Raw genomic sequence first — 23,380 nt, 5'->3', positions numbered from 1 at the left:
AACTGGGGGGGAGGTATGGAATCGGGTCTGATTACAGTGCATAACTGGGGGGAGGTATGGAATCGGGTCTACTGGTCACAGTATGTAATAGAGGGGTAGAGATTGCCATGGTGATATAAAGCACATTACTATTAGAAAGGCTACAGGGTTTTGCATTCCCAGAGTGAGGAATAATTTCCAACTACTCAGGTTTTACTGACAGTCTCAAAGACATACCAGTTAATTTTTCACATATTTTCTTTATGATAATCCAGCTGCTTTATTGAATTATGATTGTGACCTACTTGGTTCACTATGTTTCATTTAATTCTTGAGTAAGAGTAATGAAAAAAATGTTGGCATGATTCTTCGATATGGCTACATGTCTAGGCAAGTAGAGAAGAATATATTGAAGATGACATCAACTTCAAATGTGTTAAGGATCTCATAGATGTGATGTTTGGGAAGGCAGAACATTAGAAATACCTCTCAATATACTGTAGTTCAGCCCAGCAGACAAAAGTAAATGTATAACTGTCTAACCATCAAAACTGCTTTTAGGGTAAGTTCTAGTCAAACCTTGAGATGGATTGTGTGAGACTTTACAGCATTTATTACTAGAACCAATACACTTACAATATCAAAGAAGACCTGGCAGGCGTCAATGGTGTTCAGCAGCTCACACACATGATCCTGGTAATAACGAATTAGAATTAACATCATAGTCTATTATAGGACATTGTAGAATGTGTATGTGTGTGTGTGTTTCTTACCTTGAATTCCATAACATCTACAAATGTAAAATAGTAGAGAGCCAAGTTCTTCAGAATCTCTGACTTTTCCTTCTGCAGCTGCGCCAGCTGTTGCTGTAAACACAGTGTGCACAGTTCACATTTTGAAATGATTGGAAACATTATTTATCCTGCTATTCAATAAAGAATTTATATTTCTCTGATTCTGTGCTGCAAGAAAGATACATACAGCTGTCAACTACATAATCAACTATATGTATGACTATACAAAATATCTGTAGCATGTTTAGTTACCTTCAAGTATCAATACAGTTTATTCTATTTTGTCTAAATTACTTGGTTTCCCTTAATTTTCACTGAAATGGCAGCAGCCTGTGTTTAAAGTGTCTGAAGAATAAAGTAGTTCAATTATATTCTACAACCATAGCTGGGTTGTGTGTTCTGTGTGGGAAACACAGATACAAAGATTTTTTTTTAAAAACAAGGACGAATATAAATATACAATATACGAGCAGGGACTTGCAACATCACTTCTTTCATTTGATAGGGCTCCTGCATCTCAGGACAGCCCATTCACTAATACTGTCTATGTAAGATAGTGTAGTAAAACTATTCAGTCATGTTCCATCAGTGGTATTTTTCTACATTTACGCAATTTAATTTATTTATTTTGCAACTCACAGAGGTTGTGAGACAGAGACAGAATTAAAATCTAGGTTGAACAGACTCTCCAACTGCAGTTTGTGTTTGAAGTACAACGAACACCACAGGAGAGAATAAAAGAAAATGACTTTCATAGCAAAGCCACCAAATAGCACCTTGTTTTTAAGAATCAAAAGCTGAAGAACAAGTGAGGGAGGAGATAAGTGAACAAAGTTTTCAACACCTTAGAAACATGTTCACTTTGAAATGACTGGCACTTACTCTTAACAAGCAGAAAGAAGCGAGGGCTATAAGCTCTAGCTGGTAAGAAGCTGCTCCTATTTACAGGATGACTGAGGCATCCTGTATGTACAGGTGTCCCTGCTCCAAAGCGGTGTGTAGTTCAAGTTATTTTAAAGTTCCAGATTCAAAAGAAGAAGAAAAAAAACAGACTTGAGTGAGTGTACTTTGGGCTTTCTTATTTGAATGGAGTGAATTCCCTTCTATTGCTGTTCTTGTCGCAGTTTACTGACAAAGACAGAGATAAAGACCCGAGACTTCAGTCAACAAGTCAGTGCATTCGCTTCATAGCGCTACTTAGTGCAGTCAGTCGGCCCCATCAATCAAACAGACAACCAGCCATCTACCAACTAGCAGTCAGCCAGCCGGCAAACAAGACTGTTAAATGAACCAGCCACACAATCACTGGGAAGATGAAGAATACAAAGTAAAAAATGCTGCCAGCATATGAAGGAGAAAGCAGAGCAAAACAAAATACACTCCAAAACAGCTTTGAAAACCGACGCAAAAAAATGACATCATTAAATAACTTAGATACATGAACTAAAATACAGAAGTTACAGAAACTTATACAAAAACTTACCAAAAAGCACAAGTCCGGAATAAGCCAAGTTTAGCATGCAGAACACAAACAGACACGGACACAAAGCAGAAAACAACGTAAGAGACAATTTTTGCACAGTTATACTGAATAAGCAGTTAGCTACATGTATGCGCCAACTCACACACGCACATCTGCAGTACACACACTGAAATTGCACTGAATAAATTTCATGAATAAAAGCAATGTGACAAAGAAACTTTAATCTATTAAAAAAAAAAAAAACCTCCTCATCATGATTGCTAAATTCGCTACCCTATCATATCTGAATTGAAATAGATGAACTATGTAGTGAATCTGAGAAGCAGTGCTATAAATGTGACAATTTTCAAATACTACACAAAACAAAAACTTTTATATATGACCCTACGACTGGGAGACTACATGCATGTGTACACCTGAAGCAAATCAGTCAGACTGGTGAACAGACACTTCCATTTTCTTCCTCTATACACCACACAAACACGGCACATCATAAATGCAAGCCTACTTACATTATTATTCCGGGTTTCGACAGCAGGAAATTTTCTGACAATAAATTTAACTGCAGACTCCAAGTTTTTATCAACGAGATATGAGGGCTTAGCCTTGGGATCGCCGCATGCCTGGGGGAAAAAAAAAGTACGAGGTGAAGAACACATTAAGTATGGTAAGCACACTGCTGGTACATAAACATTTTATTTGAGCATATACAGTATATCACATAAAATCATGTTTTTCCTCATGCTCAGGCATGTTAGCTGTGTGATCATCACATTTAGAGCTCACATTGACAACTTGTTTATCTTGGCCTGGGGTATGAAGGGGAGGGGAAGTGAATGAATTACATTAAACAGTGGTATTTAGTGAAGTGTCCAAACAAGAGGGATGTTCAATACATACAGAATAAAGACAGGACTGAAAGAAACAGATGGCAGGAAAGAGAGAGTGATGGCTTGTGAAGCAGGCACACAAAAGATGACAAACAGAAATGACTCAAGAGAGAGTGATAAGAGAGAAAGCTCTTGAGCAGATACTTCATCTTCTGCAAAGCAGCCATCTTTGTAAGATTTTCCTTCTTCAGAACTGTATTTTCCTTATCAGCATCTTCATCTGCTCCACTAAAAGTGTTGCTGTGTGAACTACCTCAACTCTGGCGGGAAGCAAAAAACACTCATGCATTGTGGGTAATTGTGAATGGTGTGAAGATATAGTCCATGCATGTGCCAAAGTGAATGATTCGGTTCAAGCTCAGAAAGTGGCAAAAAGCCATAAAAATGACAGCATGAAGAAAATTACATTTACAAGACAAATCTATGCTATAAATATAATATTTCTACCTGTAACAGCACATCGCAACAAATGAACCAACAGAAAATGTAAAACCTGGATTTTAATTTGATTAGCATTGAATTATTTCAAACATTAGCCTGTTTTAACTGAAACCACAAGACAATAACGCATGCTAATTTACACCATCTATTTAATTGACACCTACAGCAGGATGTGACCGGGGATGAAAATTCTGTTTGTGTTGACATGTAGTAGTTGAGAATTCTCAATTCGCTTCACATCAGCAAAACTAATTTAAAGTGGTACAATTAAATATTGTCCTATGCAACATGCAAGGGGGGTGGTTGGAGCAACAGACTTGGAAGTCAATGAGGAAAAGTTTTATCAGGACTACAACTACGACTACTTTTGAATTACAGCAGCTCCCCTCCAGTGGATCTTACTGATTTAAGAAGATTTTTAAAAGAAAAAAAACTCAGAAATGGCATAAGTGTAATATTATTTAATCAACAAGAGTGCAGAATAGCATTATCCCTGAGTCAAGCAGCCAGAATGAGCCAGTGTACATCATGGAACCTACTGGACACAGTTCAGTTTTTGTGTAATGTAAGCTATTTCTCTCGCTTGAACACCAGAAACAGGCATGCTGATCTCCTGTAGAGACACCCACTACTGATTGGTTCTCACACAGAAAACACTTGGGGGGACTGGACATAAAACACACACAAAACATCAAGACTATTTCAATACCCATCCATAACACAGGTAGGACCCTTGAGTCTCAGCTTGTTTCCTTGTGCCCACTTCGCTCACACCTGACCAGATTTCAACCCTAAATTGCCAAAAAATACTCTTTTGTCAATTTCATAGTTTATTACTCAACAAATTTTCATTATAAAGTGTGTGAGAAGCAGAATACATTTTAACTAGGTTAAATGAGATCAAGGAATCAAGACAACTGCAGTTGCAAAAGCCAAATCCATGCAGTTGCAAAAGCCTTGTTGATCTGCTGGCGCTGAGCTCTTCAAATAACAGCACACCACTAATCCTACCCTACACAAGACTAGCCTCTACAATGGCCACTAAAAATATAGTTACCCTTTGACTCACGCCGGGAAACTGCAGGATCAGGAACATTGTCTGGTTATTACTACAAAAGAACAGTGTGCTGACCAAAGAATCGCAAGTATTTTCCATGTTTTAGCCCAAACACTAAGCTAAAGGTGCTGGAGCTTTATGTTGTGCAACACCTTTCCTTTTAAATTGAAGACTTCATACATTCTAGCACAGACAAACCTGCTTACACTTATTGATCCCTTGGTTTTTTGATTAATTCATGAAGCATTTTAGAGGTCTATTTATTTAATTTTCTGGTATAGGCAATTACAGGAAGTTAAAGCATCCAGGAGTTTGAAGTTATGTTTAAAAGAAAATTTAAAATATAAAAAAATGAAATTGACATCATTCTAAACATTACTGTCTTATTTTCTGGCTATAATCTTTGTGTATGTAAATAACAGCTAACTGATACACATTCAAAATAATCACCTATGCTTTGGATAATGGCTGTTATATATGAGCTGTAATTAATGGGTGAAAACATGAAAAACCTGCATTCTAATCCTCAAATATAATTTATAGTACACTTGCATATAATGAAGACATAGCCTATTTTCTGTGAATACAGCCACGTTATAAGAAATATTTCACCTGTTAATTTTGCTTCAATTTAGTTGCTTTGTCAACTAGAATTAATTACTTTCATGAGAAATAAATCAAACTGGTTATATAGTTCTCTGCCACAACAAATTTATTAAGACTTAAGTTTTTTTTCCCACTAATATGGCTTGGCATCGTCCATTAAGGCTGGTGGTGGCAAGAGCAAAAAGCTGGCTGGCTGGGTTTTGGTGGGAATGATGGATGGATGGAAGGAAGGACGCAGTGAATGAAGGGACAGAGAATCAGTAGGCGTAAGGGAGACATTGCCTAGATACCAGAACAGACCTTTGTCTCATCTCCATCATTGTTTGTCCACTCCAGGTCACAGTTCAACAAATTAACCTAGGAAAGATCAGGGAGGGAGACCTTCCCTTGATTACTAATTAAAGAGGTTGTAGTACCTTTACAGCGATTCTTCAGAGCTAACATTAAATGTTTTTCTGCCTCGTAATATGGGGGCTCTCCGATTTTTTTTTTTTTAACAAGGAGGGATCAACTTATAGAAATATCATGAACAGAACCACTAGAGAACCACTAGAACATCCAGAGTTGGATGAAAAGCCTCATGTAACTAGGTTAGGTTAGGGATCAATCTAACTAGAAGGCATCAAAAAAAGTGTTTACAAATGCTTGATTTGTGAACTTAACCTTCTTGGCAGTCAAATACATTAAAATGGTAGTTAAGGAATTAGATGGCGGCTAGTGACCTGGAGAAAATATTTTGTAAAAAATCAACATTTCTGTGACTGGAGCCCAGCTCTACTCTCAGCATTACCAAGTCAAACATGAAGAGGAGTGATCTACAAAGGAGACGACCAACAGATCAGTACAGGTAGCCAGGAGGAGAAGGAGGCGGAGAAAGGGAACGAGAAAAGGAAGGAATCGAGGAAGGGTGAGGTGAGGAAGGTGGGGGGGGGTTCATAAGTGGAAGGTGATAAACTTTGCAAACCTTCCAAACTTGTCCTTGCTGCATAGAAGAGGGGGGAAGCATTGGAACGGAGAGAAAAAGAGAAGAAATCAAAACAAAGAGCCCACCCAGACAAGCTACTGAATCTCTGGTCTATACATACATACACACAGACACACACACACATTCTCACAAAAACAAGTAGCCACAACAGGCACATTGGATTATACAGCCTCTGCTTTCCATTTAGTTGACTGCGATGTGTATAACTATTTCCTCCTAAGGTAAGCAGCTGATAACTGTAAGGACTGTGTTCCCAGACTCCTTTAAAGAGTCAGGGGAAATTTGATGAACTTTGTGCATTGCTATGGCAACTTTGACATCATTCATGCTTTCCTGACCATTTTTTATGCAATATCTTTTAAAGAAACAAAGTGTTAATCTGTCAGAGTATCAGTGTATTTGACTGTCTGCTCTTTCTAAAGTCATTCCTGCAGATACTTAGTTGCTGTTTAAATATACTGATTTCACCTTTACACTATAGTGATAGAATCAAACATTTAATTGATAGCAACTATGATCAGTTCCATTCCAAAGGAAATTTTAATGCCGATTATGCTCAAAGTTTTCTATTAAATTAATTTAACTGGTAATTCATTTCACTTGAAGTTGTGTCCTTGTTGTTGGCATACAACTCCAGAGGTTATACTGGTCCAGTGAAACTCTTATGTTAAACACATTTTTTTCAAAAGACGATGCAATAATATCCCTGAACACCGTCACCTATATTTGTGTACAAATGAGTGTGTTTGACATACTGAGCTGGTATCCCTCACCCATCTTAGCCTCCTCCTCAGTCAACTATGACTTATTCTCAAGAGAGACAGCAATATATACTGCACGTTTCTATAAACTGTCAAATGCAGACACCAAAATGTTTTTTTTTTTTTGATGCCAGCAGACTGTTAACTCTAGCAACTGGTTTCTAATGCTAAACTGAGTAGTGATCCCTCAGCTGAACACAAAAACAATAATGTATTGTTCATAATGAAGCTGCATTTCCACAAGAATTCTTTTCAGGCCCAGTGGTAAACACCGAAAAGAAACAGACTAGTCAAGCTGGATAGCAAAATAACGCAACTGGATTTGATTTGATGGTGCAGCATGCCAGTTTCTGTTTACTAGGTATAGTGTGTCCTCGTTACTCGCGGTTAATGCGTTCCAGGAACCACACGCAAATAACGATTTCCGCGATATAGCGACAAACTATCTTATTTACGGTAATTTAAACGTTTATGAACCCTCCCCATACTGATATTAAACCACCTTCATTCTGCATTACCTTTTCCCACACTCTTATCGACCGTTTAAAGCACTTTTGTGTCTCACGGAAGAGCGCTGCGTTCCAGGACTCACTCACTTCCGGATGCCGTCAGCCAATAGAACGCGCGTATGGTATAAGTTTATTCATCTTTCTTGGCTTTCTCCAAGGTATCCTAGTTGGGAAACTTTGCAACAGGAGAACAATTTATAGAGATAATCACACACGCCCTCAAATGACCTCCCTGTGGTCTGTTCCTGAGGTCTGTTTTCACCTAACAAAAAGATTTCTGTTTATTTAGCAAATCTTATGTAATATCATACATTAGGTACATCATCTGATATTCAGGCGGCTTCATTGAAGTTGACAGCCTATTGCGATGCGAACATGATGGTGCTTTTTAGCTGGCTAACAGCTAGCATTTAGCCATCAGGATTAGTTGGAAGGAACAAAAATAAGTTAACCAACTTAAGCTAAACCATAGAAATGACAACCGTACATAACTGTCAACCAGTGAAGCTTTGCTTCCACTTGTCAAATTTGGAGTTTATGGTCATACTTTAAATGACAATGAACAATACAGCTACCGTTTCAACTCATCCTTGAAGGATGAGTTGAAAAATGAGTATGATCAGATGACTAAGCTTGTCTTTTGATTGATACATGACATCTAATAGAGATCAAAATGTGAGCGACAGAATTGGAACTAGATTCAGTATAGATAAAATTCAAACTGCCCAATTCAGATTTGTTGACTGTGTTGTTTGTGTGTAGTGCTGTGGAAAGGATTTTCCCCTTTGCAGCAATAGAATCTAATATAATGGTAACCATGTTCCATCTAACAAACCTGGCAAACTGACAATATAGGCTTCATGTTTGTCAGCCAGGGTGGAAGTCACAAGCTCCCAAGAAAATGAAAAATGTCAGATTTGTGACATATTTTGAGTTGGAAAAAAGATCCAAAAGACATTGAAAATAACATCAATTTTGAAGGTGCGGAAAGGCTGAAATTTCTTTAGCAGTCAATCAGATGATCAGCAACCGGCAGGTCTCCAAAAAAAAAAAAAAAAAACTATGAAATTTTGGCTCCTACAATTTTCGATGACTTCAATATTTACTTTAAATTAGAAAGGATATGCCTTAATTGGAAATTCATCAATCTTATCAAAGATGCCATACTTGGATTGACCTTACAAAGTGAATAGGAAAATGCTTACAGTACTGGCTTGGTTAGATGAATTGGTCACTTCCAGATGTAACTGATCTTTAAACATAGTTGTTAATGTTTCTATCATTATTTACAGTTCCTTCAATCTAACCGGAACTGCCAATGTAATGTCTATGACAGTACCAGTCTTTTATGTAAAGGCCTGACACTGGTTTGATTATTATTATTATTTTATATATCAGTTATTAGCTTGGTACTTGGTAAACAACTGATATATTCTGTTGTTTAGCTTGACAAAGGAATATGTTGCAAAAAGAAATGAAAAAGTCTGCTCCACCTAAAACCTAATCTTTCTTTTAATTATCATTTTATTCTTATTGTTACTTCAAAATTGATGTTGAATACCTCTTTTACCCTGGAGTGCCCTGAAACACATTTTGCCTGTCAACTTGGTATAAAATGCTGATAACTTGTGACAGGAGCAGATCAGGACCAGGTCTTAACCGTCAGCTACCATTCTAATGATGTAGTTAATTAAATACTGCATGAAAATTAGTAAAATTAGGAATAGAAATTCCTCTCACTCAATTTCATCTGCACAAATTCCAATACTAAATTTTCAACCAACTCTGCTTTACGTCACTGATTTAAACAACCACCAGATACTCAGGGTACATTTCATTGCAACAATTTCCATTCTTGTCAATTGTATGTCTGTCAACTGTATGTCTGAAAATTAAATAAGAAAATTTATAAAGAAATAAATCAATTGCTTTAACTCCCCAATTATCTAAAGGCTCCTCACCAGTACATGGGAGATGTGCCCATGGAAAAAAATTGAACAGTTTTTGAGTTATCCTACAGTAACCTGCATATGAGACAAATCCCACACACAATTCCTAAATAGCAAAAGGCATTGCTTTAGTGCTTTACTGTTGTGTAGGTAAGGGTTTGTTGAAATACTTTTACAGTAGGGAAAGCTTACAAAGTGTTGAGACAGCGAAAATTCTTGTAAGACTTTCCTCACTTTGTGGCAGGGAAAAAAAAACTGCATGTCAGTACCAAATACAATAGTATCAACAGTATCAAATACAATTACACAATTTGTCCTTCAGCAAATATTTGGCTGATAGCACATAATCGTGAGTCTATATGGAGAGGAGGCAATCTACCAAGTTCCATCCTAAACTAAACACATGTGATTTCACTTATAGTAAATTTAATAACACCAGAGGGATTAAACAACTGGTGAAGTCTTCACTTCCTGTTCAGTCACAGGCGTAAATAACACCATTGCCTAGCCGTCACAAAAGTAACGCAAATTTGCGTTACTTTGGTGACTTCAAAATGAACTTATAAAAAAAATGTTAAGTGAAATTATGTTTGTGGTTTATGGAGGAGTACACCATTCTCGCCATTATAAATTTAGGGAGGTCTCAGACTGCCCTTGACAGCCCCTGAAAAGGAGAGTGAAAATTGCCCCAGGTGTTCACGGTGGCCTTCACTAAAATGTAATTTTTCTTTGGTGGCTAATTATTCACAAGTGCAGCTACTGTCCACTCCTAGCAAGACGGTAGCTTTCACCATTCTGGGCAACGGAAAAAAAAAAGATAACATTGTTGAGCAGAAAACAAATAACAGTATGATGCAATAAAAAATGTTGGTACCACACAGCCATTATAAGAAGAATATTGTGACCTCATACAAACTGCTGCATTATTACAAAAAAACCCCCCAAAAATCTATTTCACTAATTCTCCTGTCAGTTTTGAGGTTACAACCACATGTTTTTTCAATATCTGTACACTATCTTTTGCCATTACCTGTGCAAGCATGGATAAGGAAGCAAAGTATCCTACAAGCACAAAATATGATGTTAGAAGGCTCACTGGCTAAACGATAAGCACAGCAAACAAAAGCTTGAACGCCACTCAGCAAGAGTTAGTTAAAGTGACTGCTATGGATTTTTTTTTAATGTAATAGTTTAAGGTTAGTTGACATTAATCAATGATTCAAAATGAGAGTATGTCATTAAAATGGAAAACGCAGCTTGGAATCTGAAAATATTAATGACAACATCACAGGTAGTGAGCAGAATTACTCTTCCAAACACAGAAATAGGTAACATTAAGTATAATAAGTGTTTTTATTATGGCTGACAAAAATATTGTTACCTAAAAGAGACACTCATCTCTCAATTGTGAGGCTACAAGATTTAGTAACCTCACACTAAATATACTGTATCTGATTTTATTTCATTTCTAGGATTGGAATGTATTTAGTACTAGATGCTGGAAGGTTTTCTACTATTATAGGGTTAAAAAGAAGTATTAAAAACACAAACAGAATATAAGGGTGGATATGTTCAGAAGACTTACAGTGAGAACAATCAGGAAAGATGTGAAGATGATGACGAGCACAAAGAAAAAGGAAGTAGGGAGGACAGAATGGGTGTACTAAACGTATTCAGCAGCAAATTTCTATTCTCTCTTGTCTTATAACTTGCTAGAAATAGTAAAAATACTGACATGATGATTAGGTAAAGCTAAATTTCACTGTTTTTGTAAATGGCATAATCTGATAGGCTCTGGAAAGAATCAAACATGCCCCCTACATCAACATTTTACTACTATGTAATTAGTACTTTGGAAAAGCCTGCTAAAGAGTGAAGTAGGACAACTCATGCCAATAAACTGTAAACAGTATGAGCTTTCAGAGAGTTTGAATAACATTCTGTATCGTACATCTTTGGTAGGGTATGAATGACCACTTTCTCTTTTTTATTCATCATACACAATCAGGCATAAAGGCTCATCACACACAGACAGACCCACTACTTTTCTTGCTAAACATTTACTATTAGCATCAGAGTTAAACATCACTGGCATGAAAAAAGGGCGTCATTTCATATTACTGTATCTATGTAGAAAAACAAAACAAAAACAAAGCAACAAATCTCATGCAAATGTAAATATCACAATATATGTTGCAGTTAAACTTAGCTAACTCATCAGTTATTCAACTGATTATATATATATAAAGGTTAATAAAACACCTGCTTGATAAATATTGAGCAGTTAATAATAGATAATAATCCTTTATTGTCCCACAGTGGGGAAATTTGTGCGATCGTGACAGCGGGGGAGTGGGCATACATAAATACTTAAATAATATACATACATATTAACACATGCAACATATGAAATATACATATTCAAATATGGTAAACATATTAACATGTATTATCAAACATTTACAGTTTATATTTACACCGCAAAACTATACACTACAAACTAAAGAACTGCAGATCACATGGATCATCCAGATTTTGACTGTTGTGATCTTTTTGAGTTCTTTGAGTGGTCTGCTGGGAGGACTGCTGGTTATACAGTCTGGTTATACAGTCTAAATGAAGACACTCAAACCACCCGAGTTTCATATTTTAAATAGGAATTTGTTTTTGCATTTGGGCTAAAATCATGGTGGTAAACACTTTTTTGAGATAAACGACAGACGTTTTAATCTACATTTTGCAGCCTTTACGTGATACTTTCCCTTCTTTTCCCCACAATAATTAAGCAAACTAGCCCAATATATTACCTCAAAGCTCTATGCAATGAGTAGTTTTAAGAAATGACCCTCAGCAAACACACATTTGTGGTTTTACTATAAGGTGAACTTCGTGTTGAGGCTTTCGGCGGAGCAGAGACGACGCCCGACTGCTGGTTTAGCTGGTTAGCTTAGCCAGATGCCGCCGCCATTACCCGGCCGTTAGCTAGCGACTGACGCTGCAGCAGGCCTGAGGGTTTGCCGATATCATCGCAGGTGATTAAAACGATGGTTCCCGTTATTATTGTAACTCTAGGTTGAAATACTTTTGTCATTTTGCTAAGAACAAGTATGTCAACATTGGTTTTACAGCCAATATCAAATTAATTTACGTCGTAAATAAAAGCACAGCTTTACCGCAAGCTAACACGACAGTTGGTGGTTAGCATCACGAGAAGACTGCTTCTGGGGACAAGAAGGGGATATATTTTGGATACAGTAAGTTTACAAATATTTCTATGTTCAATGAACACAATAAAAGGCGGAGAGTACTCAAAGCATGGGGCAATTCATACTTGGAGTTAACGTTGGCTAAACAAGCATGTATACCGTCTCTTAAATTAGTACTGACACTCGTTTTGGATGCAGGTGCAGATAAAATAAATCTCTTAACAGCACTGTGTGTTTAGTAATGATATAACAGGGTGTGTGCGCGAACCTTTTTGATATTGTACACACGGGTCAACATCCCGATGCCTCTGTCGTTGAGGATGGTGAGTTTTTCTGCCAGTTTCTGCTGGCTGGGCTGGATCACTCCCCGAGACATCTTCTCGTTGTTCGGTCAAATTTCCCAATTAAATCCAGAAAATTTTCACAAGTCTCCAATTGCTATCGCCGGTAAATAAAGAAAACCGAAACCGTAATTTCTAACCATTAGATTTCGCCCATTTTCAGGTCTTCGGGTAGCTTCCTGGACTCCACCCCACAATCTCCCTGTCTGTGTCTTTTTTTTTCACAGGGATGAGGAGCTGTCCTGGTTTTCACAACGAGGCTAGAGCGCGATGCGTTCAAATTTGTCGTTAATAGTAAAACTAACCTGTCAAACAGGAGAAGTCGATATAATACTGTACTATATTGGATTGTCCTACTGCCTGTGGACAGGGGCATGGCGATCAAGGTCACATTTTCACAAATGCAAATTAATGGAAACTAGAAAACATGTCCCCCTGCATTTTCAGACAAAGCGATAGTCGGGTATGGACTTAGGTGGCATACGTTATAACCCTGGGTATTACAATATCAATTCATAGCGTATTCCTTATTCCTTATTTTAAAATAATAATGATAATAATAATAATATAATAATAACACGAAATCAAAATAATGATGGATAATAGAAAAAATGATAAATTTATAGATTGGTTGATAAATAAAAATCAAAGCCACCCCTTTCATGTCAGTATCAACGTTCCTATCGAAACGACATAACTATTTTACCATGGGCCCTGAATGCATCAAAGTTGACGCCGCTTCCGAGTCAGTTGTCAGCTGCCGTACCGTCATGATAAGTACTGCTGTGTTTGTTACACATTTTAACCGGTATTAAATACTGTAGCTTCATTATAAAGACTAAATTCAACGAGTGTCTGACTATGAAGAATTTTGGTACAAAATAACGCAGTAAGACGAGGTGGGTACACGAAACACGAAAACGGAAACGATGATGCTCCGTGACTTTGTATAGAATCGTTTAGGCTTCAAAATTAATATCCAATTTTCAGTTCGATATTCCAAGGGAATCACGTGATGTAAAACCACCAACAAAGCAATAATTTGCTATGTTTTGTTCATCTCATCTGTGACAGACAGTATGGTGTATTCACATCTACTGCGCTTTGTGATGTCTTGGTTTTTCTGCAGCGGACTCCTTGTGAAGCCCGCTGTGATGCACTCCCTGGCTCAGGAGATCCAGTGCTTCTCCAAAAAGCGTCTGAAGAAACAGTCCACTCGTGTTACCACGGTGACGGGCAAGAGACTGCTTGAGAGGCGGAGTGATGAAGGAGAGGGGGAAGAGCAAGTTGAACTTGAGGAGGGAAGTGGATGTGGATTTGTCGAAGATAACAGTCTGGACCTTCAAATTGGTGTCGTTAGACCCTTTTTACTGCTGGGTAATATTCATGGTTAATACTTATATTATAGTACTATATCATATCATAGAAATAGTATTTTTAGTCAATTGATGCTATTTGACTACCATTACACCAAATATGCAAGTATCAGAAGAGTTAATTACAGTATTACAACTTCTAATGCTTAGATACTACTTCCAATATTAGTTAAAATTACTTTCAGCTAAATGATGTTCTCATGACAGTCAATTTAAAAATAGTACACAATTGAAAATACTGGTTGCTGTCTGTAACATAAAATGGAATTAAAATTAATGTGGTGACCTTGGGTAACAAGGAATAAATGATGGCTTTAAAAGTAGAGAAGAATCCTCCAAATATAATAAAATGTAACAAACAGCAAAAGTTAACTTACATAGTTGCCACACAATTAAAAAGTAAACACAAACTGATCAGTACATCTTCATAAGTGCTTCAAAATCAGATATCGCCAGTGTGACCTCACATGTATAAAAGCAACAGCCTCTTGGATGCAGTCACTAAACCAAATAAAAACATAATAGGTTAAAAATAGAAAATAATGAAATAGCATGAGATCACATGTGAACAAGTATCTAAATGTTCTTAATGCAATCTTGTCTCATTATTTTGATGCTACAGGATGACTGTGGCTCAGGATGTAGAGCAGGTTGTCTACTAATTGGTGGTTCAATTCCTGGCTCTGGCTGCTTGAGGAAGTGTCCGTGGGCAAGATATTAGTTCCACATCACTTCCACTGTTTATAAAGCAGTTGTTTGTTGTTGTTGTTGGTTGTAGTGGTGAGGTGATGTTGTGATGTGCTTAAGACAAAAAGGGCTGCACTGCTCCTGTTGCAGGTTGGCAGCCTCTGTCATCAGTGTCTTAATGGGAGTGGAAATGGCCAAGCACTTTGAGTTGTTCACCAACTTGAAAAGCGATGTATGAACATTTATTTACCGTTTAACAAATGGCAAAGTGTCATTGGACCCTTTTAAATCATAATTGTCAAACTGTATTCGTTTCTGAATCACTCAGTATATTCCAGTCCACAAATGGACCAGGCTGTGGTTTGTTCTAAATAATAAATAAATAAAATCCTTATAATGAATAAATCAATGTCATTAATTTTGAATTAGTCTCAGTCTGCATGACGACATGTCCTTCAGGTGGAGGCGGTGTGACACTCTCACATGTCAGCATGTGTCTGCCCTGTTGAAGTGTCCTTGAGCTTGACATTCAATCCCATCACATCTCTGGGGTGCTATTCGCTTCTAGAGCTTACAATTTGCTTTGACCTCTATGCAGGAGAGAATCAAAGAGAGAATTTCTCTGCAGGGATCAATAAAATATTACATCTGTTAGGCTCAATAGAGGTGACTCTTTTCAATATAGTGGTTCACTGCTAATACCAGTGTTCACATCTCTGTTTAGACTTCAAACAGGATCAGTTCTGTTGTCCTTGTTTATATTTATTATAAACAGCTTTTCTTAGTAAACCACAATGGAAGGTATTCTGTAATGCATATTATTATGACCAGAAGTGCCTTAAAATACAGACACCTTAATATAATTAAATACAAAACTGATGAAAAATGAATAAATTTAGAAAGCACATTGCTATTCGGTGATGTGAGTATATAGCCAAAAAGCAAATGTATCCAGCCACTTGTAAAGCATTTTAAATGGTGGGTTCATCATTTTAAAACCTAAAATATCATTGAGATACACGACCTTTATTAAACAGGGACGAAATGTTAATATGACATATTGGAGAAATCAGTGTAGAGTCAAAAATAATGTTCGTCTGTCATACGTTATAGTTTCATCTTTAAATCTTGAAAGACTTTTCTCTGCTACTCAGCTGAATAAAGATGACTGAGATTTGGTGCCGGCTTTTTCGCGGACCGAATTTGTTCTCCTGTCACACGGCATTAATAACATGCTTTAAATATCCTGGCAATCTCTTTTTGCAGATGTGTCACTTTAAATCTGCTCTTTTATCCTCACAATGCGACTGGGGTGGAGGTGACTTATTCCCAAAGTCACCTCATTCTTTCTATTAGAATTTACATCTCGACACCATGACGTTGACATTATGTGGAAATGGTTTTGGCTATGGCAGAGAGAGCTAATATTGCTACTTTGAAGACCTTGAGTATTCACACTGGAAAGTCTTTGAGGAAGACCTGCTTCATCATCGGTCTCCTTCCCATATGTATCTTTAACATATTTATTCAACTCATGGTGTTTTAGAAACTTGTTTGCCAAATTGAGAGCAAGAGCTTTTCTCATTCAGTTTTAAGTCTTGTCAGTGATTACCTGTTTTTTCTTTGTTCAGGTTGACTTGCTGCATAGTCTGTCTCATTTTATTTCTTCCATTAGTCTTCAACTTTCTCCCTCTGCTGCATGAGTCATTCTCTTGCTCTTATGAAGGCTGTTGTCATGAAAACGCCTTTGCTCACTCTTTTCATGAAAATCATAAACTTGCCTTTCTGCAGTTGTAGATAATATTCAATGTTTATTTCAGCAGTTTTCAAGCTTAGCCTAGTGCTAATGTACAAACCATCTGATTCATTTTTTTCCCTGTGGCTTAGAGCTTTTTTTACTGTTGGTTCATGCTGACATATCTTCCCTCTATAGTGATGCAACTGTTTGATAGGGTTTTCTTTCTTAATGCGCTCCAACAAAGTGATATGGGTGCAAATATCCTGAAGCATTCAATTTTTGCTGCTGAAGTGTTACGATATAGTAGATTCGACCATTTTTTAACAACTTTTTACTTATGTCAGATACACTTTGTTCCCTACTATAAAAATATATCTATAGATATGCCTTTCACATTTCCCCAGAGTCCATGGTGACATCTTAATACCAAGAGTCTTGAAGAAAGAAGAAGAATGAAGATATTCAACTTGTAAAAAAGAACAATATATGCAAATTCTTACGTGTAAATTTAGTTTTACTCATGTAAAAAATATTGATGTGAAAAGGGGTAAAAGCAGCATTTTAAAAAATATATGACTGGATATTATTGTCAACAATTTGTCACATGCCTGGATAAGCAGAGGCATGCCCTCACATCTTTCTCATTGAACTGTTTTTGACTTTCAGCCTCTCAGGATGCGGCGCACGACATTGACACCCTGCAGAAACATAAGGTCAGTGCAGACGGATCAATAGAGCGGGCATGCCCTTGCCATGTTGTGATCGCATGTGCAGTGACATGAGATTAGCCGTGCAGCAATGTAAGTGTTCCTTCCCTCAGGTCTGCATCTAGCAGCTTGTAGCCAGAAGAGCCTCATGACTCATGCAGTGACAATTTAGCTCAGTAGAGGGAGTAAATGATTACAGTAAGTCTCCATATCAGAGAAATGTAACTCCTCTTTGCAGTGGTTGCTCCCAGGCATGAGTATATTGCTGCCTATGCAGTCTCAGGATGATGAATTGGAGAGATTACAAATACCTTCACTTCCTATTTTAAAGGATGGAAGCTTTCACTGCTGCACAACAACATTAGCCTGGTTTACCCAGATAGCTATTAAAGCTGAGGAGGCTTGACACTGGGGCTCAAAGGACAATTCATCAAAGTGTGTGTTATTACCACTATAATTTCAACAAACACTAAGTGGTATGTAAATTAAAGCAAATAACACTTAGCTGAAATTGTAATTTGTGGAGAAATTAAATCTCCAGTCAAGACAGGTAACATATGATTGCTACCTTTGCATTACGCTCAGTAGAATCACATTTTCATTGTATTCTGGTTATCTGGATTGAAACCTCTTTATGTATCTTCCTGGTTTAGTGATCCAGAGAATGTAGTTCAGGTTAACAGAGTTAATTTGATACCAATGTACTGTATGTGGAGCACCAAATATTCTGTCACTTGCATTACCTAAGTCAGACGGTCATTTTGGTTTGGGCAGGTGGATCCAAACTACAGTACATCACTAATCATGATCCTTTATTCTCATTGGATTAAGAACTGCATAATTTGATCAGAGAATGCACCGATGAGCAGGAAAGAATGATAAGAAGCACAATGACTGTTAGGAATTAGGGCACACCAGCCAGCACATGGCCCTATATTCAGGTTTTTATTTTCAACATTTGGCCAGGGACAGCAAAATAAATTATTTTTTAGTAGTTGATTAAGGATCTTTGTCATGTCAGACTACTTGAAGAACATGCACCTGTAAATAAATACAAAATCAAGGTATTGGAGCACATGTCAGCATACTCGGCTGGTACGAAAAACCATCTTTGTAAATCCTGTGCTCCAGCCAAAGCAATGTGTTAGTCCGCCTGGTGACATAATATAGAAAAACGGCTCACAGACAGGTAAAAAAAAAAAAGTGCATATGTTTGCAAGTGTTTAGAGATTGGAAGTGTTTAGATACTAATCCTCATTTGGTGTTCTGGTGAGTACTTACGGCAGCAAGATGGTGTGTGTGGGAGTGACATAAACAACAATGTGTGTACATGGTAATGAATGATCATGTTACCGAGCGAAATAAATGAGGATCATTGATGTGCTTTTAATAGTTTTTGACAAAAACGGAGCTTTGCGGCTCAGAAATAAGATACGTCAGGCTTTGGATGCACATAATACATGTTAAATTTAGTCCATCGCTGCTGGTTTTGTTTGCTGTTGCAGAATCCAAAAGCAGGACACATCAATAAGATGCTCAGATCCAGAGCAGGAGAGAATTTAGCCCTGCGAGCTGACTTAAATTTTGGTGAAAGTAGACACATACTGTAAAATGAAGCCATCACTCTTCACATATCCCCCATCTGCCCTTTCCCTTTTTCTCCCTCTCTCATAAGCTTTCATATTTTTTCCCCTCCACCCTGTCAACCCTCAGTCTCACTCTCTTTCTGCCCCCTCACTCAGTCACATTCAGGTTGTGTCATAACATCAATATGTTTGACAGAATACCTATACTGTCAAAAGAAGACAACAGCCTTAAAGACAAGTCAATGCTCAAAGGGTTATTTGCCGAAAGAGGTTCAGTCTTGCTTTTTTTTTTTTCTGCTTAGGTATCTCATGTCTTAAATGTAGCCTATGGGGTTAGTAACCTGTTCCCAGATCAGCTTGTGTACAAGACTCTCCAGATCCTGGACCTCCCAGAGACTGACATCGCTTCATACCTTGAGGAGTCCAGCTCCTTTATAGATCAGGCACGAGATCAGGTCAATACAGACGCACGCACGCATGCACACACACACACCCACACACACACACACACACACACACACACACACACACACACACACACACACACACACACACGATTCGGTTCACATGAGGGAACCATTTTTCAAAACGTATCTCCACAGGCACCATCATTGATTCCCCCCCCATCTTTTGAGACTATAATCAGCAACTGGTTTATACTGTATTTATTAATTCAATTTTTTTTTCGACTTATGTGATGTTTCAGGCAGGATCATAAAATGATGCATTGACGATCAAACACCATCTTTATATAGATTAATAGATCTGAATAAGTTGATGATGGTTGATGATGTTTGTTATGAGAGAAAAAAAATGTAACTTCACTGGATAAGTTGTTAAGTATATTTAGTAGTTAGTTTAATCAATTGTAAAATAATACATTTAAGTTTTCTTCATTAAAGGTTTTTAAAACACATCTATCAGATAATTACTGCAGAATAAAATGTACCAATCATTTTCTCCTCAAAGCAAGTGAAGTGTATAATATCGAATTAAGCAACAGAAGTATCATAAAATTACACTTTGTACTTGTTTGTAAGTTTGTACTTATTGTCCACATGTGACTGACTTACAGAACACACAAGACACAGACAAACACACACACACAACCAAATCAGTTTGTGGTTTATAACACATGAAAATACATCAAAACTGTTAAAATGTATCTTTTTCTAGTTGCTCTCAGTAGGCTTACATAGCCTGAAAATGCCATCTTTCATATCGACCGGTTAATTTAACATGTCAGTGTGTGCACACATCTATTCTTCTGCCTCACTTTGATGAATTTACCCTCATCTACAGCAGTCAAGTTATCTGTTACTTAGCACAAAGGTGAGGCGGGTGGTCCGAATACCCATTACAGCTAAAAGCTCATACTATGGCCATTTATTGTGGAAATTCAAAATATTTTCTGCCTATGATTCATTTTCGTCTGTAATTTCATGTTTTTTATGTATTTTTTTAAAGAATTATTTCCTTGAAGAGACTATCAGGAGATTGACCACAAGCTGAACATAATATGATGTGAACACTGATATGAGAACAGTCAACTCAAGCGCAGTGAAACAACGGCAAAAACAAGAAACTGACAAAACCAAATTAAGTCTCCATGTTCACTGTGATGGATTATCCTGCTCAGGCAATTTTCCCTCTGTAGAGGTTTTCTGTTGTTTCTTCTTTTTTTCTGAAGGAAAAAGTACAAGACCTGATATGTAGCTATAATGACTGCAATTACCAGCAAAATAGAATGAAGAAACAGAGAAAGAGTTTTGATTGATAGAGACTCTTATAAAGTGGTGTATCCTTTCTGTATCTTCTATAGGAGTTTGTTTGATTGCGCCTTGTCCAGAGGACCTGCTTAATTTGGTTATTGTACAAAGCGAAACCAGATAATAGTGATGAAATGTCAGTTGTAGCAAGCAAATCCAAAGATTTTAATGCCAGCATTAATAAAAATCATCTGTCCCTCAACGTGTTTTGATTGACATGACAAGCAGCAAAGCGTTGTTTCTAGTCTCTGTTCTGCTCCATCTCGGTAAGAGAAGAGACTAGATTCTACTATGGGAAACTCCATTTTGAATGAGGAGACAAATGTGTCAATATGCTGAGCATCAGATCTGAGCCGTGGGCCTCCTCACATTGTCTAAAGATGTGGCTGGAATTCAAAAAAATTCATTTTGATTCAGGCACTCTAGGCAGTAAAATAATTACATCAACTTTAATATTAATCATATCACAAATTTTGACACACACACACACACACACACACACACACACACACACACACACACACACACACACACACACACACACACACACACACACAGGGAGCACAGGGAGCACAGGGAGCACAGATGCAGATATATTCTGTCTCAACTTGCCCTGCATGCTTTAGTTTAGAGAAGTTGGAAAGTCTGAATATATAGGTTTTCATGAGGAAAAAAATATCATTCAAAACCTGTGTTTTTTCCAATCTATCTGATGTCATGTTGTCAGGTAATTGCACTTACTCAATCATGTTTATAATTTTTACATTAAATCTGATTTATTCGCTCTGTACGCAGTGGTATAGGACCATGTAGATTACTTTGGTTTTGAGATATTATCTTCTGAAAATCCTCCCACAAGTTCTGTACAAATAGTTTCATGTTGATTTATATGTTTTGTGACATTCCAAACTTGTGTTGACTGCATGATTATATACAGGGCAATCAATTGACATATGGTTCGTCTAATATGACCACTTTAGGTTGTAGAGGACAAAAAGTTTTCGGTGGTTTCATTTATGTTTTAATTCCTGTCTTCTGTGTGTTCCATACACTTTCTCTCACTACAGGACGGTGTTGTGCTTGTCCACTGTAACGCAGGTGTATCACGCTCTTCTTCCATCGTTATTGGCTACCTGATGTTAAAGGAGGAGCTGTCATTTGATCATGCATACAGCCAGGTAAAGCTGGCGAGGCCCTCAATTCGCCCAAACCCTGGATTCTACCATCAATTACAAAGTTACAATCCACACAAATGCTTTAAGTAATGACTTTTGGGAGCAGCAGAAACCAAGCGTAAACACAAAACTGACTGACAATCTATGAACAATGAACTCCTAGTAAACACATTCCTGTTTACACATTAAATGGTAAGTTTAACATATCCTTCTTTTTTAGCTCTGGTTTGGTCTCCACCAACCTCTGAGATATAGATGCATCTAAAGATGCTTAATACTTCACTGTGCCCCGCATCTTTACTAGTGTTTTCTGTCTACCATGTGATGCTGAACAGGAAGCGACGTGGCTTTTTTGGAGCTTTTTTTTTTTTTTTGAGAACAACATCCCGCTGCTGTAAATGATATTGACAAAAGCAAAATGAGTGAACCACAACAGAAAGGTTGTGGATCGTAAAACCAAAATAATGAACCTAAGGACTCTTCAATGCTTTGTAGTACCGAGGAGAGAAGCAAAATTGATTAAAATTAAATTGATTTCTTGTGGGTTTAACACATGACATAAAAATTAATTTAAGTATTTCATACAAGAGTATTGATTAATACTGCTTTAAGGTGCTACAAATCTCTCCTGAAACTAGGACTAAAAGACCCACAATAGTTTGGACTTTCTATTATCTAAAACATTCTTAATCTTAACTTAAAAGGGAATGGCTTACTTCAACAAATTTCGTAAGGGATATGTTTACAATTTGGAATGTATCTTTTTAAATTTTAAATTATTGTGGGAGAAATACAACATATAAATAATTTGATAAAAATTTAAATGAAGGAAAAGCTTAATTTTTGCTCTTAAAGACTCTTAAACTCCATGTGTGGCCATCATCAGTGGATGTAGCTGCTTCTCATGCAGATTGGTGATAAATTCATCAGCATAGAATTGGGTTATCCGGTTTCCTCCCGCCTCCAAAAGCATGAACTTTAGATGGATTGGTGGTAGTTGTGAGTGTGTGCACAAGTGGTTATTTGTCTTTTGCGTGCTTCAGCGATGCACTGGTCCGGAGCATCTCCCCAAGTCTTGCACGGAAGTCCACTGGTATAGGCTCCAGCAACCCATGTGACACACAGAAGCGAAAAGGCAGTTCGGGAAAGGATTGAATGAATGAATAATAATTAACATCCTAGCTCTCTGTGTATCTTGAGTGTGACATTTTAATCTTTTTTTTTAATCTTAATAAACAGTGACTAAGTAGAGAATTGTGACATTCAACAATCAACGCTCTGTTAATAAGTGATTTCCCATTAGATTTGTTAATTTTGGAGTCTTATTTTCTTCTCTTTGTT

General features: G+C 37.2%; 2 protein-coding genes across 7 annotated transcripts in view; one reads left to right on the top strand and one right to left on the bottom strand.

Moving 5' to 3' along the window:
* nckap1 (NCK-associated protein 1) overlaps positions 1–13,214 on the bottom strand; it is a 27,305-nt gene extending 14,091 nt beyond the window's left edge. The window contains exons 1-4 of one of the 2 annotated variants that reach the window (XM_068326807.1): positions 12,929–13,214; positions 2,769–2,879; positions 753–845; positions 616–672 (exon numbers count right to left, since the gene is read on the bottom strand). In XM_068326807.1, coding sequence (XP_068182908.1) covers positions 616–672; positions 753–845; positions 2,769–2,879; positions 12,929–13,036 — 369 coding nt within the window. In that variant the 5' untranslated portion in view covers positions 13,037–13,214. The remainder of the gene's footprint in view (positions 1–615; positions 673–752; positions 846–2,768; positions 2,880–12,928) is intronic. The other variant, XM_068326808.1, reaches the window with a different exon arrangement.
* On the top strand, positions 6,413–23,380 carry LOC137603392 (dual specificity protein phosphatase 19-like). Of its 5 annotated transcripts, XR_011037277.1 has the most exons (6): positions 11,505–12,708; positions 14,131–14,378; positions 17,469–17,515; positions 19,398–19,550; positions 21,932–22,231; positions 23,083–23,380. XR_011037277.1 is itself a non-coding variant. In XM_068326812.1 (5 exons), exons 2-5 carry the CDS (start codon positions 14,156–14,158, stop codon positions 22,127–22,129), a joined length of 621 nt encoding a protein of 206 aa, XP_068182913.1. In that variant the 5' UTR covers positions 6,413–6,456; positions 14,131–14,155; the 3' UTR covers positions 22,130–23,380. The 5 variants fall into 5 exon arrangements, 4 of the variants coding, with proteins under 4 accessions (XP_068182913.1, XP_068182910.1, XP_068182911.1 ...); XM_068326812.1 differs by lacking the exon at positions 11,505–12,708 and adding an exon at positions 6,413–6,456 and having other exon boundaries at positions 21,932–23,380; XM_068326809.1 differs by having other exon boundaries at positions 21,932–23,380.

This window comes from Antennarius striatus, chromosome 11 (assembly GCF_040054535.1).
Source record: "Antennarius striatus isolate MH-2024 chromosome 11, ASM4005453v1, whole genome shotgun sequence".
NCBI lineage: Eukaryota > Metazoa > Chordata > Actinopteri > Lophiiformes > Antennariidae > Antennarius > Antennarius striatus.
The sequence above is the reverse complement of the archived record's forward strand: the minus strand, read 5'-3'. Positions and strand labels throughout refer to the sequence as shown.